At 35.9% G+C, this 16,545-nt stretch overlaps 1 protein-coding gene across 5 annotated transcripts in view; it reads right to left on the bottom strand.

Annotated features, from left to right (window-relative positions):
- Positions 1-16,545, bottom strand: part of nrxn3a (neurexin 3a) — a 291,045-nt gene that overhangs the window by 189,229 nt on the left and 85,271 nt on the right. For 4 of the 5 annotated variants that reach the window (XM_060880483.1, XM_060880484.1, XM_060880482.1 and 1 more), the window contains exons 6-11: positions 15,926-15,952; positions 7,216-7,335; positions 5,917-6,298; positions 5,158-5,348; positions 4,777-4,950; positions 1,430-1,444 (exon numbers count right to left, since the gene is read on the bottom strand). In XM_060880483.1, the coding sequence (XP_060736466.1) occupies positions 1,430-1,444; positions 4,777-4,950; positions 5,158-5,348; positions 5,917-6,298; positions 7,216-7,335; positions 15,926-15,952 (909 nt within the window). The remainder of the gene's footprint in view (positions 1-1,429; positions 1,445-4,776; positions 4,951-5,157; positions 5,349-5,916; positions 6,299-7,215; positions 7,336-15,925; positions 15,953-16,545) is intronic. The other variant, XM_060880486.1, reaches the window with a different exon arrangement.

Here is a 16,545-nt window from a genome sequence, read left to right as displayed (position 1 = left end):
GAAATGTCTACAGATGTTAAAGAACACAAAAAAGTGGCTAAACTTTTAAGGCAAGACGCTACAGGTGGACATGTTGGGTTAGATTCTTTAAAACAAATTCCATCTAACAGTTTTTAGTTTTTTAAAATGCAATTAACAAAAAACGAACAAATAATATATTATACAAATAATATAAAAAGCAACGAAGTAATGACAAGCTTTTCGTTAAAGTTTCTTTCTTTCTGTGTTTCTTTTGTCCTTAATGAACCTTGGTAATGAAGTATGGAAATGTAAAATTGAAATAAAAAATTCAAATTAAGTTATAAAACAAATCCTATAAACATCTGTGGAAACACAAACGTTTTATATTAATATTATATTCATAACAAAACAGAAAAACTGTACAAAACATGTTTTATGTAAGATCTGATCATGTTTTCTCACAAACTAGAAAAACTCACATTGTGTTTTCAGAGATTTAAAAAAAAAAATCCTCAGGATTTTCAGAAGCTAAAAAGAGTATGCAAATATATGCGCATACCTAATTATGAATATATAAAAATATGAATATATTTGTATAAATAAATAAGCTAATGAATTGATTTTTAACACGATTTTTATTATATTTTAAAATTTGTTACATTTTATATATCGCTCGTTTTTAGAATTTCAATATTTTTATTTTCAAAATAAAATTTCAAAAATTCATGACTTGATCTAGTGTAAAATAAAGAAAAATAAATAAATAAATAAATAAATTAGTTAATTAATTAATTAATTAATTCAAATAAAATTCCATACAAATAAATTCTAAACTCTGAACAATGCCCCATTCACCTGTAGAGTCTGGCATTAAATATATTCTGAAAGCTGCAGACTTTATGAATATCTTCCTAAATGAAGTGAGCATTTATTTATATAGTTATTTATTATTATTTGTTTTAGATGAGCTTTTAGGATGACAGAGAAGTGACACCATCCTGTTCACCATCAACAACTGATCCAAGAATTAAAGAATGCTCTTCCTTCCTGTTTCCTCTTTTTAATTTCGACCTTTTCCCATTTCCACCATTTCGACCTCTTGCTTCCTTTCCTTCATTTTCACTTTCTTTCTTTCTTTCTTTCTTTCTTTCTTTCTTTCTTTCTTTCTTTCTTTCTTTCTTTCACTCCTTTCTTTTCTTTCCTTCCTTCCTAAGCGCTGGTGCATCATTGCCATCTAGTGAATGAAAAGCCCCATTACAACATGGTGCACATTCACCGATTAAAAAAAAAAAAAGAAAAGAAAAGAAAAAAGAGAGAGAGAAAGAAAGAAATACAAAAATCAGCCATGTTCAACTCAAAGAAATAAATAAATAAAATAAAAAACACATTCTCAGATTCATTCAAAGTCCTCTCAGGTGCACATTCAGGCTTGATTCATGCTCGCCACTTTAGAGAAAAGCCTACTCACGTTCACTTTTCGATGCTGTGCAGGAGAGATAAACGTAAAAACACACGCACATACACACATACACACACACGCACACACACAGAAGGTGCTTGTCATGTATGAAATGCAACAGAGCAGCAGAGATGGTGTGTGTATGTGCAGGAAGGTGTGTGTGTGTGTGAGAGAGAGAGTGTGTGTGTGCATGCGCGTGCGTGTGTGTGTGTGCGCTCGTGTGTGTGTGCGTGTGCACGTGTGTGCAGGTGTGTGCGCGCGTGTGTGTGTGCAGGTGTGTGTGTGTGTGTGTGCAGGTGTGTGAGTGTGTGTGTGTGTGTGTGTTTGTGTGTGTGTGTATGTGTGTGAGAGTGTGTGTGCATGTGTAGGTGTGTGTGTTTGAGAGTGTGTGTGCGTGTGTGTGTGCACATGTTTGTGTGTATGTGTGTGTTTGTGTGTGTGTGTGTGTGTATGTGTGTGACAGTGTGTGTGCATGTGTATGTGTGTGTGTGTGTGTGTGTGTGTGTGTGAGAGTGTGTGTGTGTGCGCGTGTTTGTGTGTACTGTATGTGTGTGTTTGTGTTTGTGTGTGTGTGTGTGTGTGTGTGTGTGTGTGTGTGTGTGTGTGTGTGTGTGTGTGTGTGTGTGTGTGTGTGTGTGTGTGTGTGTGTGTAAGCGGATGAAGCTGCACCAGCGGCGCGGTTTTAATGGGAATAATGTTAATGATTTTTACGCACGATCTTTACATCAGTACAAAAGAAAACATCAAGTCAGCTTGTAATTTATGTTTTTTTTAACACCATTTTTTATTTCCTTTAATAAATCCTTAACCTGAAACAGCAGTTAACAAAAAAGATACTAAAAAGAAAATTCCTAATAAATTCTCATTCATCCTGCACTCGTCTGTCGCTCCAATTCTTCATCTGTGCTTTTTTTTTTCTTTTTAACTCGTTTTATCCACTTAAAATCCCAGACACATCTTCATCCATCCATCATCAGATGTTCCAGTAACTCATTCACATTATTCGGTTTAATCTGAATTCAATTCTGGGATTTTAAGCGATCAGATCATTAAACCTTCCTTTTCTCCAGTTACAACAAAACACAGAACAATTCACAAGGACTGTCTTTTTATTTATTTATTTATTTTCCTGGGAAAAAAGTAAAGAGTTGAAAAATGTGACATGATGAGTTTGTGAGGGATGTGTATGTGTGTATATATATATAAATATAAATATAAATATAATTATATATATTTTTTTTGTCAAACACAAATCACTTTAAAAATAAATATAATAAATAAATAAAAGCAATAAAATGGTAAATAAGACGTTCGAGGGAAAAAAAAAATGAATTAAACGATTGACAATTTGATTGACAAAATGAATGATGTGTAGGTAAAAATGTTTGGTGTTTCATGTACGAGTCTAAAATAATCCGTCTCAAATCTGTGACTAAGTTTAACTTTAGGTTTAAATTCCTTTTAAATTTAAATTGCCTTAATTTTTTTTATTTTATTTTAACATACCAAAATAGATTTTAGAACTGCATGAAATAACAGATACAAACACAAAGTCATCCGTTTATTAATTCCTATATAGATATTATAGCTACGTTCCTATACTCTTAACAACCGGCCAGATCAATTTGCTGTATAATTAAGCTGATTGCAAAAGTTTGCACCCCCTCATTGGTTACTGAATGTATTTAAAATAATAATAATAATAATAATTCTTTGCAGTTTATCTAAAATAAAAAAAATCACCAGCAAACTATTTAGACCTGCATTAAATTAAGGAATAATGGAAAAAAAAATAAAACAGCTCTTTGTCATGCAGTTGTTATTTGTTGTCTTTACTATGCATGAAATTAGACCACAAATAAAATGTAAACGTGATGATTAATAGTCTACAGATTCTAAAGATTGTGTAGAAGTGACTACTAACCATAATCTGTCCAGCATTAAACATAAACTATTGATAGATCACTGAATGGCAGTCTATAGATGGTTTGGTAACAATATTTATTTATTAATTTATTTATTTATTTGTATATTTGTACATTTCTTTATTTATTTATATATTTATTTATTTATTTGTTTGTTTGTTTGTATATTTATTTATTTATTTGTATATTTACTATCCACTATAAGAGGCAGTGAAATATATCACACACTAGGCAGTTTAGTATTTCCAAAAAAAAAAAAAGAAAAAAAAAGAATTTAAATCCTGATCTTCTGAATCTTATAATTTTCTTTCAGAAAAAAAGGACTAAACTTGAACTAAAAAAATATCACAGCACCCTATACATGTAAACAGCTTCAGGGATTGACAAGATTTTTATTCTTTAAAGTTTTTTTGTACTGTCATTATTTTTGCGAATGCTTTACACGTACGCATTTTTTTGTAATTCAAAGCAAACACGATTAACGCTTTGTACGAAGCCTATATTCAGTAATCATTAGAATAGAATGACTTCAAATTTTCTCAACTTAAAATAAATTCTAAAAGCAGTTATGACGATTTATTTTTTATCTATTTCATTTTTTCACAGTACTCTATACATGTAAACACCTTTTTAAATTGAAATTCTAATTCAGTGTAAATGTAACTGTTCACCTCGTGTAATATTCTGTATTGAAATTAAAAGCAATTCAGCACACATGAGCTCGATCGTGCCCCAAAATACTCTAAAGCGGTAGACGTCATCGAAAAGGTCTGTGTACGTCGTTTGTTTACTTTTTTGTTTTCGGAATGAAAATAAGGAAAATTTTATTTTAATTTTTATCTAAAAAAAAAAAAAAAAAACACGAGTGCGGTACATTTTAGCATGAACAGACTCGACCTGGAAGTCTGTTTTTTTTTTTTTTTTTTTTTTATAAAAGATGAATATTTTAATTGTGACTCCTGAAAAAAACATGTAGTGAAGCATATCGTCATGACTTCAGGATAACTGGCTATTTCTAGTGGCTTCACGTCTGGGTTCAAGATCCTCAGTTCATTTTTTATAGATAAAACATGCAAAGAAGAAATCTGAGTTTGCTTTGCAAGAGATTTACTGTTAGCCGAAAACGCTGTTTAATTTTTTTTTTTTTCATTTCGAAACAAAAAACGCAACATACACAGACCTTGTCGTAATACAATAATAGTTTAGTAAGGGTTATTTCAAGTGGCTGAAAAAAAGGGCTTGGCAGACTGTAAGACCAATGTGGCCTATAAAAGTACAGCATTTACGTGAGCCACTGGGTTTAACAGGTGAGAGAGGTGATGAACAGTGTCAGTAGGATGGATTGATGGCTCAGTGAAATGCTAATGGAGCTACTGTTAGCATTCATGAGGAAGAATGGGCTGCCTGAGCTTGAGTTGTAAGAGGGTGTACCTTCGCATCCACGCTCTATCTGCCCGCTGCGGAACAGAGCGTCGTTTATCAGGTCCGGCAGACGCCCGTTCAGATCCACCGACGCCAGGCAACCTTTAAAGCCCTCCCTCGAGGCTACCAGTTTGGGCAGGCTGTTGTACATGTTTGGGCCCAAACCAGCTATGAATAGATCACCTGAGAAAAAAGTAAACAGGTTCATTGATACAATCACGACATCCAAATGTCCACTGTTTGGGGCACCAAAACTAGGTAGTTACTGTAGGATGATAGCCTTTGAAGCAAGATAACATTCAGAGCTGGAGAATTATGTCCAAAAGTTACAACATTACTTAAGCGAGGAAATACTCTTGTATTTTGTTAGTATGGGTTCAGCTCAGGTACCTTTTAGGTCCAAGTTCTTGGCACCGTTAACCACTTGATTGACAACCTTGGCATCGACTTTGAGGGTGTGGAGATTGCTGTTGTCTCTGGTGATGACCACGTGGTGCCACTGGTTGTCATGCAGAGCTCGGTCACTATTGCCTTTGATGAGGTTGGGACCGTTACCGAGATCAAAGACGTAATGGATGTACCTGAGAGGGAAAAGACCGTAAAAAAGATTTGTCTTCACTATTTTTAAGAATGTAGTTGTATCCTAAGACCTGCAGACCCCTACAACAGAGGGGTCCATTAATGCTTCAAATGTTCCCAACTGGGTTCTGGTCACTGACCAGATTAAAGCTACTGACATGTTTTTACACTAGACTGCACATGATTGGTTTTCAGTGCTAACTATCTACTTTTACCGTCCTTTATATCTGTATCTATCTATAGGGGAAACGCTTAAAGGAGTGCTTTAAGTTCTCTATACTGTACAATAAATCATTCCAGTTATAACATTTTTTAAAACACTAAAACTTGTAACTGTGAGCCACATTGACAAAGCTTGTTTAAATGTTGTAGCTCCTCAAATTGATGTTGTACAGATTAAAGGAGGCTTCCTAAAGGGTTTAGTCTGTCCGGGTGGGTCTTTTAAAACACCCTGTAAAACCTTTACATGGTTGGGGTTCCATTTAGAGAAGATTCCAAACATATAGAAAGCTGCAAATATTAACCATCCAAGGTATCCACTGTCAAAATCTTCAGTCTGAAAGGTCTTACCCTTTAACCAGCTCCACAGCGATAAAGTCGCTCCCGTCGCCGCTGTTGAACAGGATGATGCCGTCTGCTGATGTGGTCTTGAACTGGAAGAACAGGTGCATGGAGGTATAGGCCTGCAGCGTGGCCAAGCTCAGGTAGCTGCTCTTGGCTTTGAAGGTCACTGGGTCGGCAATGATGGAGCGCATTCCGAAGCGTGCGTTCAGCTCGCAGAAGTCGATGTCGCCGTTCTTGCACAGGTCGATGTACAGCAGGCCGTTGAACCTGAGGCTCTGCAAGTGGCCGATGAAGCTGGATGGGATGTGTGAGACAAATCGGCGCTCGGTCATCACGCCTGTCTCGATGTTGTGGAACTCCAGGCGAGTATGGTCGCCCACCATCTGACCTGCAACCCAAGCAGGTTGGGACAAGAAGGGAAGAAAGAAAAAAGGGCAGCTATACTCTTCCTTCCACTGACTTCACACTGCAGCTCAAGTATTGTTTTCAAGGTTGCAATCTCTATGGCCATGTTCAAATACTGTTTTCCAAATTGCCCTCGTTGTCTTTATTTTGGGAAATTCCCCATTATCCTTGTACCATTTGTCCGAAAGCCGAGATGATAACGGCAACATGACGCCCTATTTCTTTTAAAAGTACCTGGGACCAATGTAATGCCTAGACTGAGCTCATAGTCCATTGACACCTAACAAATTCATACATTCTAATGCTAAGCTTTTTTGGGTACCAGCTTATCAACACTAACTAGTTAGTAGAAAGCCAGCAAGACTCTTTAGCTACAAAACCTGCTTCCCAATACAGACTTTTGCAAGGGGAAAAAAGCTTATGTGAAATTAGGTCATACCAGTGTTTTGTGTTTGTACCCATGGAAAATGGTACTATGTAGAACCCTACTTATAGATGGTACTGTACACATATTGTGCTCATATTTTATTGTATGGGTTAATTTTCATGAACTCCATGAGTGAAGGCAGTTTTAAAGCCGTCACACCTCTGGGTCATGCCGAGAAGTCGACACGAATGCGTCAAAAACAGTATTGGAACACGGGACACAGCTTATTGCCTAAACCCTTGAGGTAGTTTAGGTATTGTTACCCTTGTAAAAAACCCCACCATGCACCTGAAGAAAAACACTGATCTGCGAGCGTGGCTCGCTCCATCAATAGTCAGCGCATTTTATATCTGTTTTAACTGGGTTTTTATAAGCCACAGAATTTTCTAAATAAAGAAAGCAACCCGAGATACTATGCTTTTTTTTTAGTTGAGAAATCTCTTGTCTTTCAGATTCAAAACCAAGGGAAGTACCTTCAGCTACGTCATCGTCAACTGTGAGCTTGTAGGTTTTACCGCGCCGGATCACCCGCACCGTATGCCACTCATTGTCATTGAGTTTTTGTCCAGCATACAGTGTCTCTGGTCCCTTGCCTGAGAATGACGGTCATTAAAAGTTAATGCCATTCTTAATCGAACACTCTCCATCAAACCTTGTGCACTCTCCATCAAACCTTTGCTTTCTATCACTTGTAGGGAAAAAAAGCTGTCATTTATTCTTGATTTGCACAACTCTGTCTGACGGATATACCGCTTAAAGCATTTTTGTTAATTCTACAAACTCTGTGATATTAAATGTTAAAAATATTAATAGAAAGCAGAAGTTTGATTCAGACTTTATTCTTATTTGCAAAAAAAAGAGAGAGAGAGAGAAAAAAAAAATTTTTCTTTACAGTACTCAGTATTGCTAAACAAAGAAACAAGCTGCAGGATTGGGAAAATCTACCTTATAAGACTCACTGGCTTTTACTCATTAAGAGGTTTGAAATACCACCCACTCATTTCATTTCCTTTCATAGTACGAGACAAATGAATTGGATGAGAAATCGAATGACAATGTTCATGAATTATTCTTACTTCCATATCGCAAAATGTACTCTAAAATCTGTACTAAAATTATTCTACAGTATATGCATGAGGCTAATGACGCTCATTAGCGACTTAAGTCTATGGGATGTCTATAAGATTGCTATAAGAAGGTCCTCATACTGTATGTTCCGCCTTCCATTGTAAATACAACTTTATGCAACCAAACTGAACAGCCTAGATTCATTCATTCATTTTCTACCGCTTATCCGAACTACCTCGGATCACGGGGAGCCTATGACTATCTCAGGCGTCATCGGGCATCAAGGCAGGATACACCCTGGACGGAGTGCCAACCCATCACAGGACACACACACACTCTCATTCACTCACGCAAAAGCTACTTTATTTAGCAAGCTAGCAAACCGGATGCTAGCTAGAAGACAAACTAACAATCTAGCAAAAAAAGATACAATAAACCAAACAATTGACAGTTTACTAGAAGTTCAGTGTCATGTATTTTATATAATACTACACAAAGAAAAAATATGCTTTACCCTAAATTTTGCAAACTGTTTGCTAGCGAGCGAGGTGGATGCTAGCTAGCAAGGATTTAATTCTTTGCGCTATACAGTAACAAACCATATGCTTTAAGATGCTGATGATGATGATGATTATTAATTCATTCATTCATTCATTTTCTACCGCTTATCCAAACTACCTCGGGTCACGGGGAGCCTGTGCCTATCTCAGGCGTCATCGGGCATCAAGGCAGGATACACCCTGGACGGAGTGCCAACCCATCACAGGGCACACACACTAACTCATTCACTCACGCAATCACACACTACGGACAATTTTCCAGAGATGCCAATCAACCTACCATGCATGTCTTTGGACCGGGGGAGGAAACCGGAAGAACCCGGAGGAAACCTCCGAGGCACGGGGAGAACATGCAAACTCCACACACACAAGGAGGAGGCGGGAATCGAACTCACAACCCTGGAGGTGTGAGGCGAACGTGCTAACCACTAGGCCAACAGCCTAGATGTTTTAAAAACAATTAGCAGGTCCTGTCAATCAAACTGCGTTGCATCACATCCAAAAATTGCGAAAGGCAACACGTGGGTTTCTGTTGGAAACAGCTCTGTAGAGAGGCAACATTTTGGAATAGAGTTTGCAGACTCTCAAGGTGAATCCAGCAAAGTGCTTTATTCTAATGTTAAAGGCAATATTACACTGCACTGTAGGTAATACACAAACATGGCTTAGACAAACATGGTGGAACAAACTGGGGCTACTATGCGAATGTGAGTTTCCATTCCAAAACCTTTTCCAATACAAGAGTCTAATCTATCTAACATCGTATGAATAACAAGTGTCTAGCATTGCATCTGACGCAGAGCCTTCAAGATGGCTTTACATCACCCATTTTGGGTTTCGCCTGACTCCAGACACTATTTCAAGGCCTGGTTCCTGGGATGGATCCTCTAACTCTAATCCAGGCAAGACACACTTACTCTTCATATGACTTTGCCCTTCAGATCTGCTCACCAAGTGTGGCCATACTGTGAGCTCACTATGGCCATATTTATTTGCTGTTTTGCTTCTTAACAGATCTTAACCAGTCCTAACTGTCTTCAAAGATTATCAGATGTTGTTTCATGCCATTACTTTTAAACAATGTATGCTCGGAATAAAGGATAATGTCCCAAACATGACCCCCGGCTCAGTGTAAAACTTTTTAGTTACGTACCTGTTGAATCAGACAGGATGAGTCATCAGAATAAATGCCAAGGAAAACTTCTACAATATTTCTTGAATATATATAAACCATGATCAAAGGCAACAGCATTAGTTTAATGGTTTAGAGACATGTTCTTGTGATTGAAGCTTTTATGAGTCCTAGAGTTGCAGAGGTGGGCAGGAGTGAGCTTGACCTGGAGACACTTTGCCTTTAGTCACGTCATAGAAACATAAAACCCTTTAACTTTATATCATTTCTAAGTCCTTAACGCGGTTGGCCATGAGACTAAGATTAAGATTACTTTCAGCCTGTATTTTCTTTGTGTGAAGGATGAATATATGAATACAGAAAATGGCTAATGTAGCCAAAATAAAAAGGCTAACTGAGTAGTTATTTCTGTAGCGATGCTAACCACTAACCTAGCATTATATCGTCGCTGTCAGACGGAATCCTCGTATCTCCAAAACCGTTATTTTTCAGGAAATTAAAAAAACGCTGTAGCTTATCTGCAGTGCACAGGGTTTAGTCCGCGTTACAGTGGATTGTCTTGCGCTAAATTCCTGTCCTCAGACGAGCACCAGAACTAGCGGGGGTCAAGATTTTTTTTTCTTTGAGCCCAGTGTTTTAAGACATTTACCTCAGAAGACGTGTTGATTCGTTGCGACTCTTCTTGAGGAGAAATATGCCGTGAAGCTCTCCCACGGAGTGAGGAAGAGGTGGACAGTTGAAGTGTCCAATGGAGTTATGAGATTTGCGCTCAAGCTATTTTCAAGACTTTAGATTGGTTAATAACTTGTAAAAAATAACAGACCCACGTGGGGACTGACCAATAGCATCGATATGTGAAAAAATATGAAATTGATCAAATTTGGACATACGAGGTTTCCGCCCGACAGCGACGATATCCAAAATCTAACCGATCTTAAGCCCCGTCCACACTCAAATGTCTAAAACTGCTCTTAAACCCATTATCACAAGACTAGGGGTTCGGGCAGATCATTAAAAGTGAAAAGCAGGTACTACATGATCAGAAAATCTACTGCCAACATTATGGTATGTACTTGGTTTTGGTACTGAGAAGGTCCATCAAGATTACAACACATATATCTTATGAAGAAGATAATCACACAATCTTGCTACTCTTTTTTACTCTTTTTGTCCATAAAATCTGTCCTCGAAATGTGTTAATGGGGATTTAATTAAATCCTAAATAAAATTAGCTGATGAAGAAAAAATACTGGCTATAAGTTAGTACCATTTTCCCGCTTCTATTTGAATAGCGCAGCAAAAGTGAACTTTTGGGGGACTTACTGTAATTACTGCGTTCCAGCTATGTTTATGTTGTTAACTTTTCCTCAGTCACATCAAGCAGTTTGGTTTCAATTTTTCGTTCTAAAATATGGTCTTTAAGTTGTAATTAGAATCAGGAGCTTCACATCAAAGACGATTTTAACAAATTTTATGAATTACTACTTTTAGATATAATCAACTAGACAATACATATTATGCTACGTATTTAATTGGTGATTACATCATGTACAGTTTTATATCTAACAGATCAGGTTCAAAGTATTAGCAGTAAACACCCTTTGATTTGAAATCAGAAAACAGAACCAAATAGCAAATGAAATGACGTATTTGTTCATTTCACTGATGCTAACGTTATACATTTTTTAATGTTATTAGCTTAGAGTTGAAGGAACTGTAAATAAGTAACCTTTAATGTAATATTTCCAGGAAAAAAAAATCAAATTGTGATTTCATGCTAGCAACTTTCGATCGTCTGAGTATACATCTATTACATTTAATCAAAATTAGTAGTGAAACATTAAAGGTGGGGTGCAGGATGTTTGAAAGCCAATGTTGACATTTAAAATCACCAAAACAAACACGCCCCTAACCCAAATGGGTGTCACCCCTGTTTTGATAGCTCCGCCCACACATACATGCGCACTAAACACTCTCTCCGCCGCATATTAACAAGACACGCCCCTTTCTGCTCATTGGTTACACGTTTGTTTTGTTTGTTGGCCCGACTCACATTTTTTTAAACAACGTGCACCCCACCTTTAATGTTCATAAAACAAAAAAGGGAAAAACTCTTTAAACCTTTTTTAGATTTCTTTAAGCATTTTATGACATTTAACATAAAGTTTAGAAAGTACCAACATTTCATCGTTAAAAGCTCTGTATCCAATCTAAACTGAAAACCTGATCAAATTGATTTGCTACAGCAACCATTGCTAAGCAACTCAAAGCTTCGAAAGTAAGATATATGTTCAAATAAAACTGGCATTTAAGTTCCAAACTTTATAATAACAGCGTCAGCAGCGGTGGTGGTGACTGCGAGCTCTTATTAAATCAGAAATGATTGATGATGAAAAGTAACCCATGGTGACAGATTAGATCCCAGCTTAAAGCAGATGTATGTTCAGGAACAATAATCGTACTTGTCATTTCCATCTCTGAAACATTCACCTGCTCCAGACAGCTCACAGAAACCTCAAGCTCTGTTTATAAGACCATTAATGGAGTTTTTATTGTTAATGTGATTTCCTGTGAGTGTTTTACTTCTGTTCGTTAACGCACTCTTTCGTTTTTAAAACATTTGTATGATTTTCTGTAGATTCCAAATTTTTGGAAATTATATATTTTTATGAACTATTATTATTGTGATTACCTTAGAATCAATAAACTGCATTATCTTATAATTAAGTAAGTAATTAATTAAGTTTTAATAAGTACTTTAATAACTTTTTCCTATCTATCTATCTATCCGTCCGTCCGTCCGTCCGTCCGTCCGTCCGTCCGTCCGTCCATCTATCTATCTATCTCTCTGTCTATCTATCTATCTATCTATCTATCTATCTATCTATCTATCTATCTATCTATCTATCTATTTTACTACCCAACTGTCTGTCTGTCTGTCTGTACATCTATCTCTCTGTCTGTCTGTCTATCTATCTATCTATCTGTCTGTCTGTCTATCTATCTATCTGTACATCTGTCTGTCTGTCTGTCTGTCTGTCTGTCTATCTATCTGTACATCTGTCTGTCTGTCTGTCTGTCTGTCTGTCTATCTATCTATCTATTTTACTATCCAACTTTCTGTCTATCTATCTATCTATCTATCTATCTATCTGTCTGTCTGTCTGTCTGTCTGACTGCCTGCCTGCCTGCCTGCCTGCCTGCCTGCCTATCTATCTATCTATCTATCTATCTATCTATCTATCTATCTATCTATCTATCTATCTATCTATCTATCTATCTATCTATCTATCTACAGTATCTATCTATCTATCTATCTATCTATCTATCTATCTATCTATCTATCTATCTATCTATCTATCTATCTATCTATCTATCTATCTATGACCTTTTAAATAATCCATCATTTATTATTTATCTTAATGAAAACATTTTCCCTTAAATAAAAATATTTGACATTATTATAACTTCATTCAGCTTTTCGTTTTTATGCATGCCGTTTAAATCACAGCATCTTTTCATGGACATTCGTTCAACATTTTGTTTCCTCACATATTTTTCCCTGTGAAGAGATCTAAAGTTCTCCGTAAGATAAATAAAGGAATAACTATCTGATCTCCAGAGAAGTCAAATGAAATTTTAGATGCCGGAGTTTTGTTGGATGAGCCTCACATCCTGCAGCGAGTGTGTGTAAGTGTGTAAGACAGCTGGGTGTGAAGACGGACAGGAGTAATTAGTGCAATTAAAAGAGAGTTCATCACGGCTCCGTCGATATGAAAGGTGGAAATTATGAGATGATGGAGCTAAAGGACACGAGGGTAATTTAGCGTGGCCATGGCACCAGATATCCCTCTCTGCTCGTCTTGCTGCATGATTGATGTCAACAGTATACGAGTCCCGAATTACCGCCATCGCACGTGGCTCTCTCATGTGCGCCAATTACACTGATATGAATTTCCATAAGTCATACAAGCTTCTTTACAGATCAGTACAAACTACTGCACATGTTCCCTGTAACATCATTTAAATAAATTCATCCTGATTAAATTCTAAACTAAAACAAAACTATTTTAATTCACAGAACTAGTTTCCTTTTCCCCTAATTCATTAATCATAACTCTAATGTTTATAATAATTCCTTGTAGTCATCTTTATAACCTCTAATAATAATGCCTCATTAAGCTTAAGTGAAGTACAGTACGTAACTTATAATCATGTTGTAAAGGAAATATCACAGTTCGTCACAACAATTCTTAATATTATAATAATAATAATTAATAAAAACTGTTATGCACAAGTCATTATTAGCTATGAAGGCATTATAACCAACTGTTCTAGAAAACAAACAGCTTCTGACCAATCAGAATACAGAATTCAACAAGGCTACATGGCATAAAGGGTTTTGTAGCTGTAAAAGCTTTATAAGGCATTATTAGTGTTTAAAAAATGCTTTGTTATAATGAGTTATAAACACACCAAATGCAAAACTGTTTACATTCCCAACTGAGAAAATCAATTTTACTATTTATTATTATAAAAATGTTGTGAGGGTATCCCGAAACCTGTTAATGAGTAAAAGCTGAGTTATAATGACTTATAAAGGACACGTGAATGAATCCACACATACTGTGTGGTTACAGTACAGCATGCGTTACGCACCCAATGTCTGCTACCAAAGTCACTTTTGAAACCAAAATAAATTTACCCAAATATTAAAAAAGAAATAATCACTTTTTCGACTAGAAAGTGATCTGTAAAAATTAGCCTAGCTAAAAATGTGATCCTAGCTTGTTGTCTACAGATTCCTTAAGTTATATATTAAAAAAAACAACATTAGCATAAAAGCTAAACCTAAAACAAAGTTCGGTGTGTCCAATAAAATAAAGAAACCTCTAATTAATTACAAGTGGTGACTTCAAAAGCTCACTATAAACATATAGCAAAAATTAGATATAAAATAGATTAAAAGTATTTCAACATGCAGAAAAATATACATATATTTCATTGACATGCACTTATTAAAAATCCTTAAGTTTTCCTTAGCAGTTATTTAAGTATCATGATATACTGAATTATCTGTACAACAAGAAAATACATTACACAACATTCATTATTAAGATTAATGAGTAACACTTGTTTACTTGGCAGTGTTCGTAAGGGCTACATAACGCCTACGTAAGCCTTCAGTGACAACTGACAACAAGAAAACAACAAACATTTAGAAAGGCTCATTGTATTTCTTTAGACCTGATGTGGAGTTGACATAAGATTGTGCTATGGCAGTAGTTTCTGAACCTACTGTACATTAGACTGTCATACAGTATACATCAGATATAATCACATAAACATATTAAATTATAGCTCATCATGAAAACCTGGTTTATAACACTGAAGTGACATAGTTAAGGTTATAACAATAACAATTATTTTATATAAGTAGGTTTCTATTTCAGGTTCTAAGCTTTTAATAGCGTGCCCTTTAACGTCCAGTCATATGATGGTTATAAACTTGTTTATAACTCAACATTAAAACCTGCTTTATAACACTATGACATAAGTGACAAAGTGTGGGTTAATTAAAACAATATAAATATGATTATAACAGTTGTATTCTCTGAATTTTAAATAGAATTTCCCATTTCTGTTTATAAGGTTTTAATGTCATGTAATGTCAACGGTTATAGCTTGTTTATAGCTATATACCTGGCTGTATATTACAGCTCAACATTAAATCCTGCTTTATAACACAGTAACCGTGACAGTGTTGAGTGTTTCTCTTAACTTTAAATGAAGCAAGTTTTTCATTACTACCTATAAGGTTTTAAATGCATGGTATAGTCCTTAGAGTCTTACAGTGGTTGTAGACTGCATATATCTTAGGGATTATAACCCCTTTCGTAACACTCACATCATGAAGGCTATGATAATAATTAAAAAATGACTTTATAAAATTGAGATGAAGTTGTTCTGAACAGTTACAACAATGTCATGGCTTGTTACTTCTGAGTATTTGACATATAAACGATGGAACGTTGACATAAGCTACAAAGTCAGTAAGAGGTCATAAGGTTTAATTATAACCCGGATCGTGTTATAAAACAACCTTATGTCGCTCTGCGGTCATATCAGAGTGACATCAAAGTCATCATTGGTGGGCTTCATGAAACAAGCCTTTATAAACATTTACGTAGCCTCAAGTCTGTTATCATGAAGCGCTTATGCAGGTGTTATATAGCCTTATGAACACCTCCCCTGGAGGAAAGTGCTACCGATTAATAATGAATTATTAAGTCACCACCGGTTACTGTGCGTTAATATCAGAGAGTTTGGATTCATCATCCGAGCGCTAAAGAAAAGGAAAGCAAGAGACGCAGTACATACAACAATCATTAGAAACAAAATGAAACTTGAGTGTTAACTTACTGGAGTTACAGTTAATCCTGATACAGTCTAGATGGGGAAGAATAAATGACAGATGAAATTGCATCCTTCAAGGTTACAGCTGCAGACATCCAAAAACAAGAATTCCACCCTTCCGGGGACGTCCACATGCGGAGCGGCGGCCATTTTACACACACGTCTTTACCTTCCAGCATTACACCTATGGACCTGTTCGTGCTGGAGCTACAGTAGTGCGCTCTATAGTACGCTCTATACATTTCATCACATCAGATACGGATATATAAATATATATTTGTAGCAAAAATATATAAATTAGTGGATTGTTTGACATGAAATGAAATAAATTGTGTATGTATGTGTGTGTGTGTGTGTGATTTTTTATTTTTTTTTACTTACCACATCATCAAAAACATCTAAATGAAACCGATTCATTTTTAAGTCATTAATACAAGCTGAAAGATGAGTGAGTACTTTATACAGTATGTATATGTGTAGATAGAAATATTTGTAAAATGGCCGCTTATATTTGACCAACCACATAGATTCACTGACCCAGATCTTCAAATTTGTATAAACCAATTTATTAATTAAATTAAATTTCACCCCTTACCCCCCAACACACACCAGGTTTGTTGTCTAAT

This window comes from Tachysurus vachellii, chromosome 10, assembly GCF_030014155.1.
Source record: "Tachysurus vachellii isolate PV-2020 chromosome 10, HZAU_Pvac_v1, whole genome shotgun sequence".
In the NCBI taxonomy this organism is placed as follows: domain Eukaryota; kingdom Metazoa; phylum Chordata; class Actinopteri; order Siluriformes; family Bagridae; genus Tachysurus; species Tachysurus vachellii.
The sequence above is the reverse complement of the archived record's forward strand: the minus strand, read 5'-3'. Positions and strand labels throughout refer to the sequence as shown.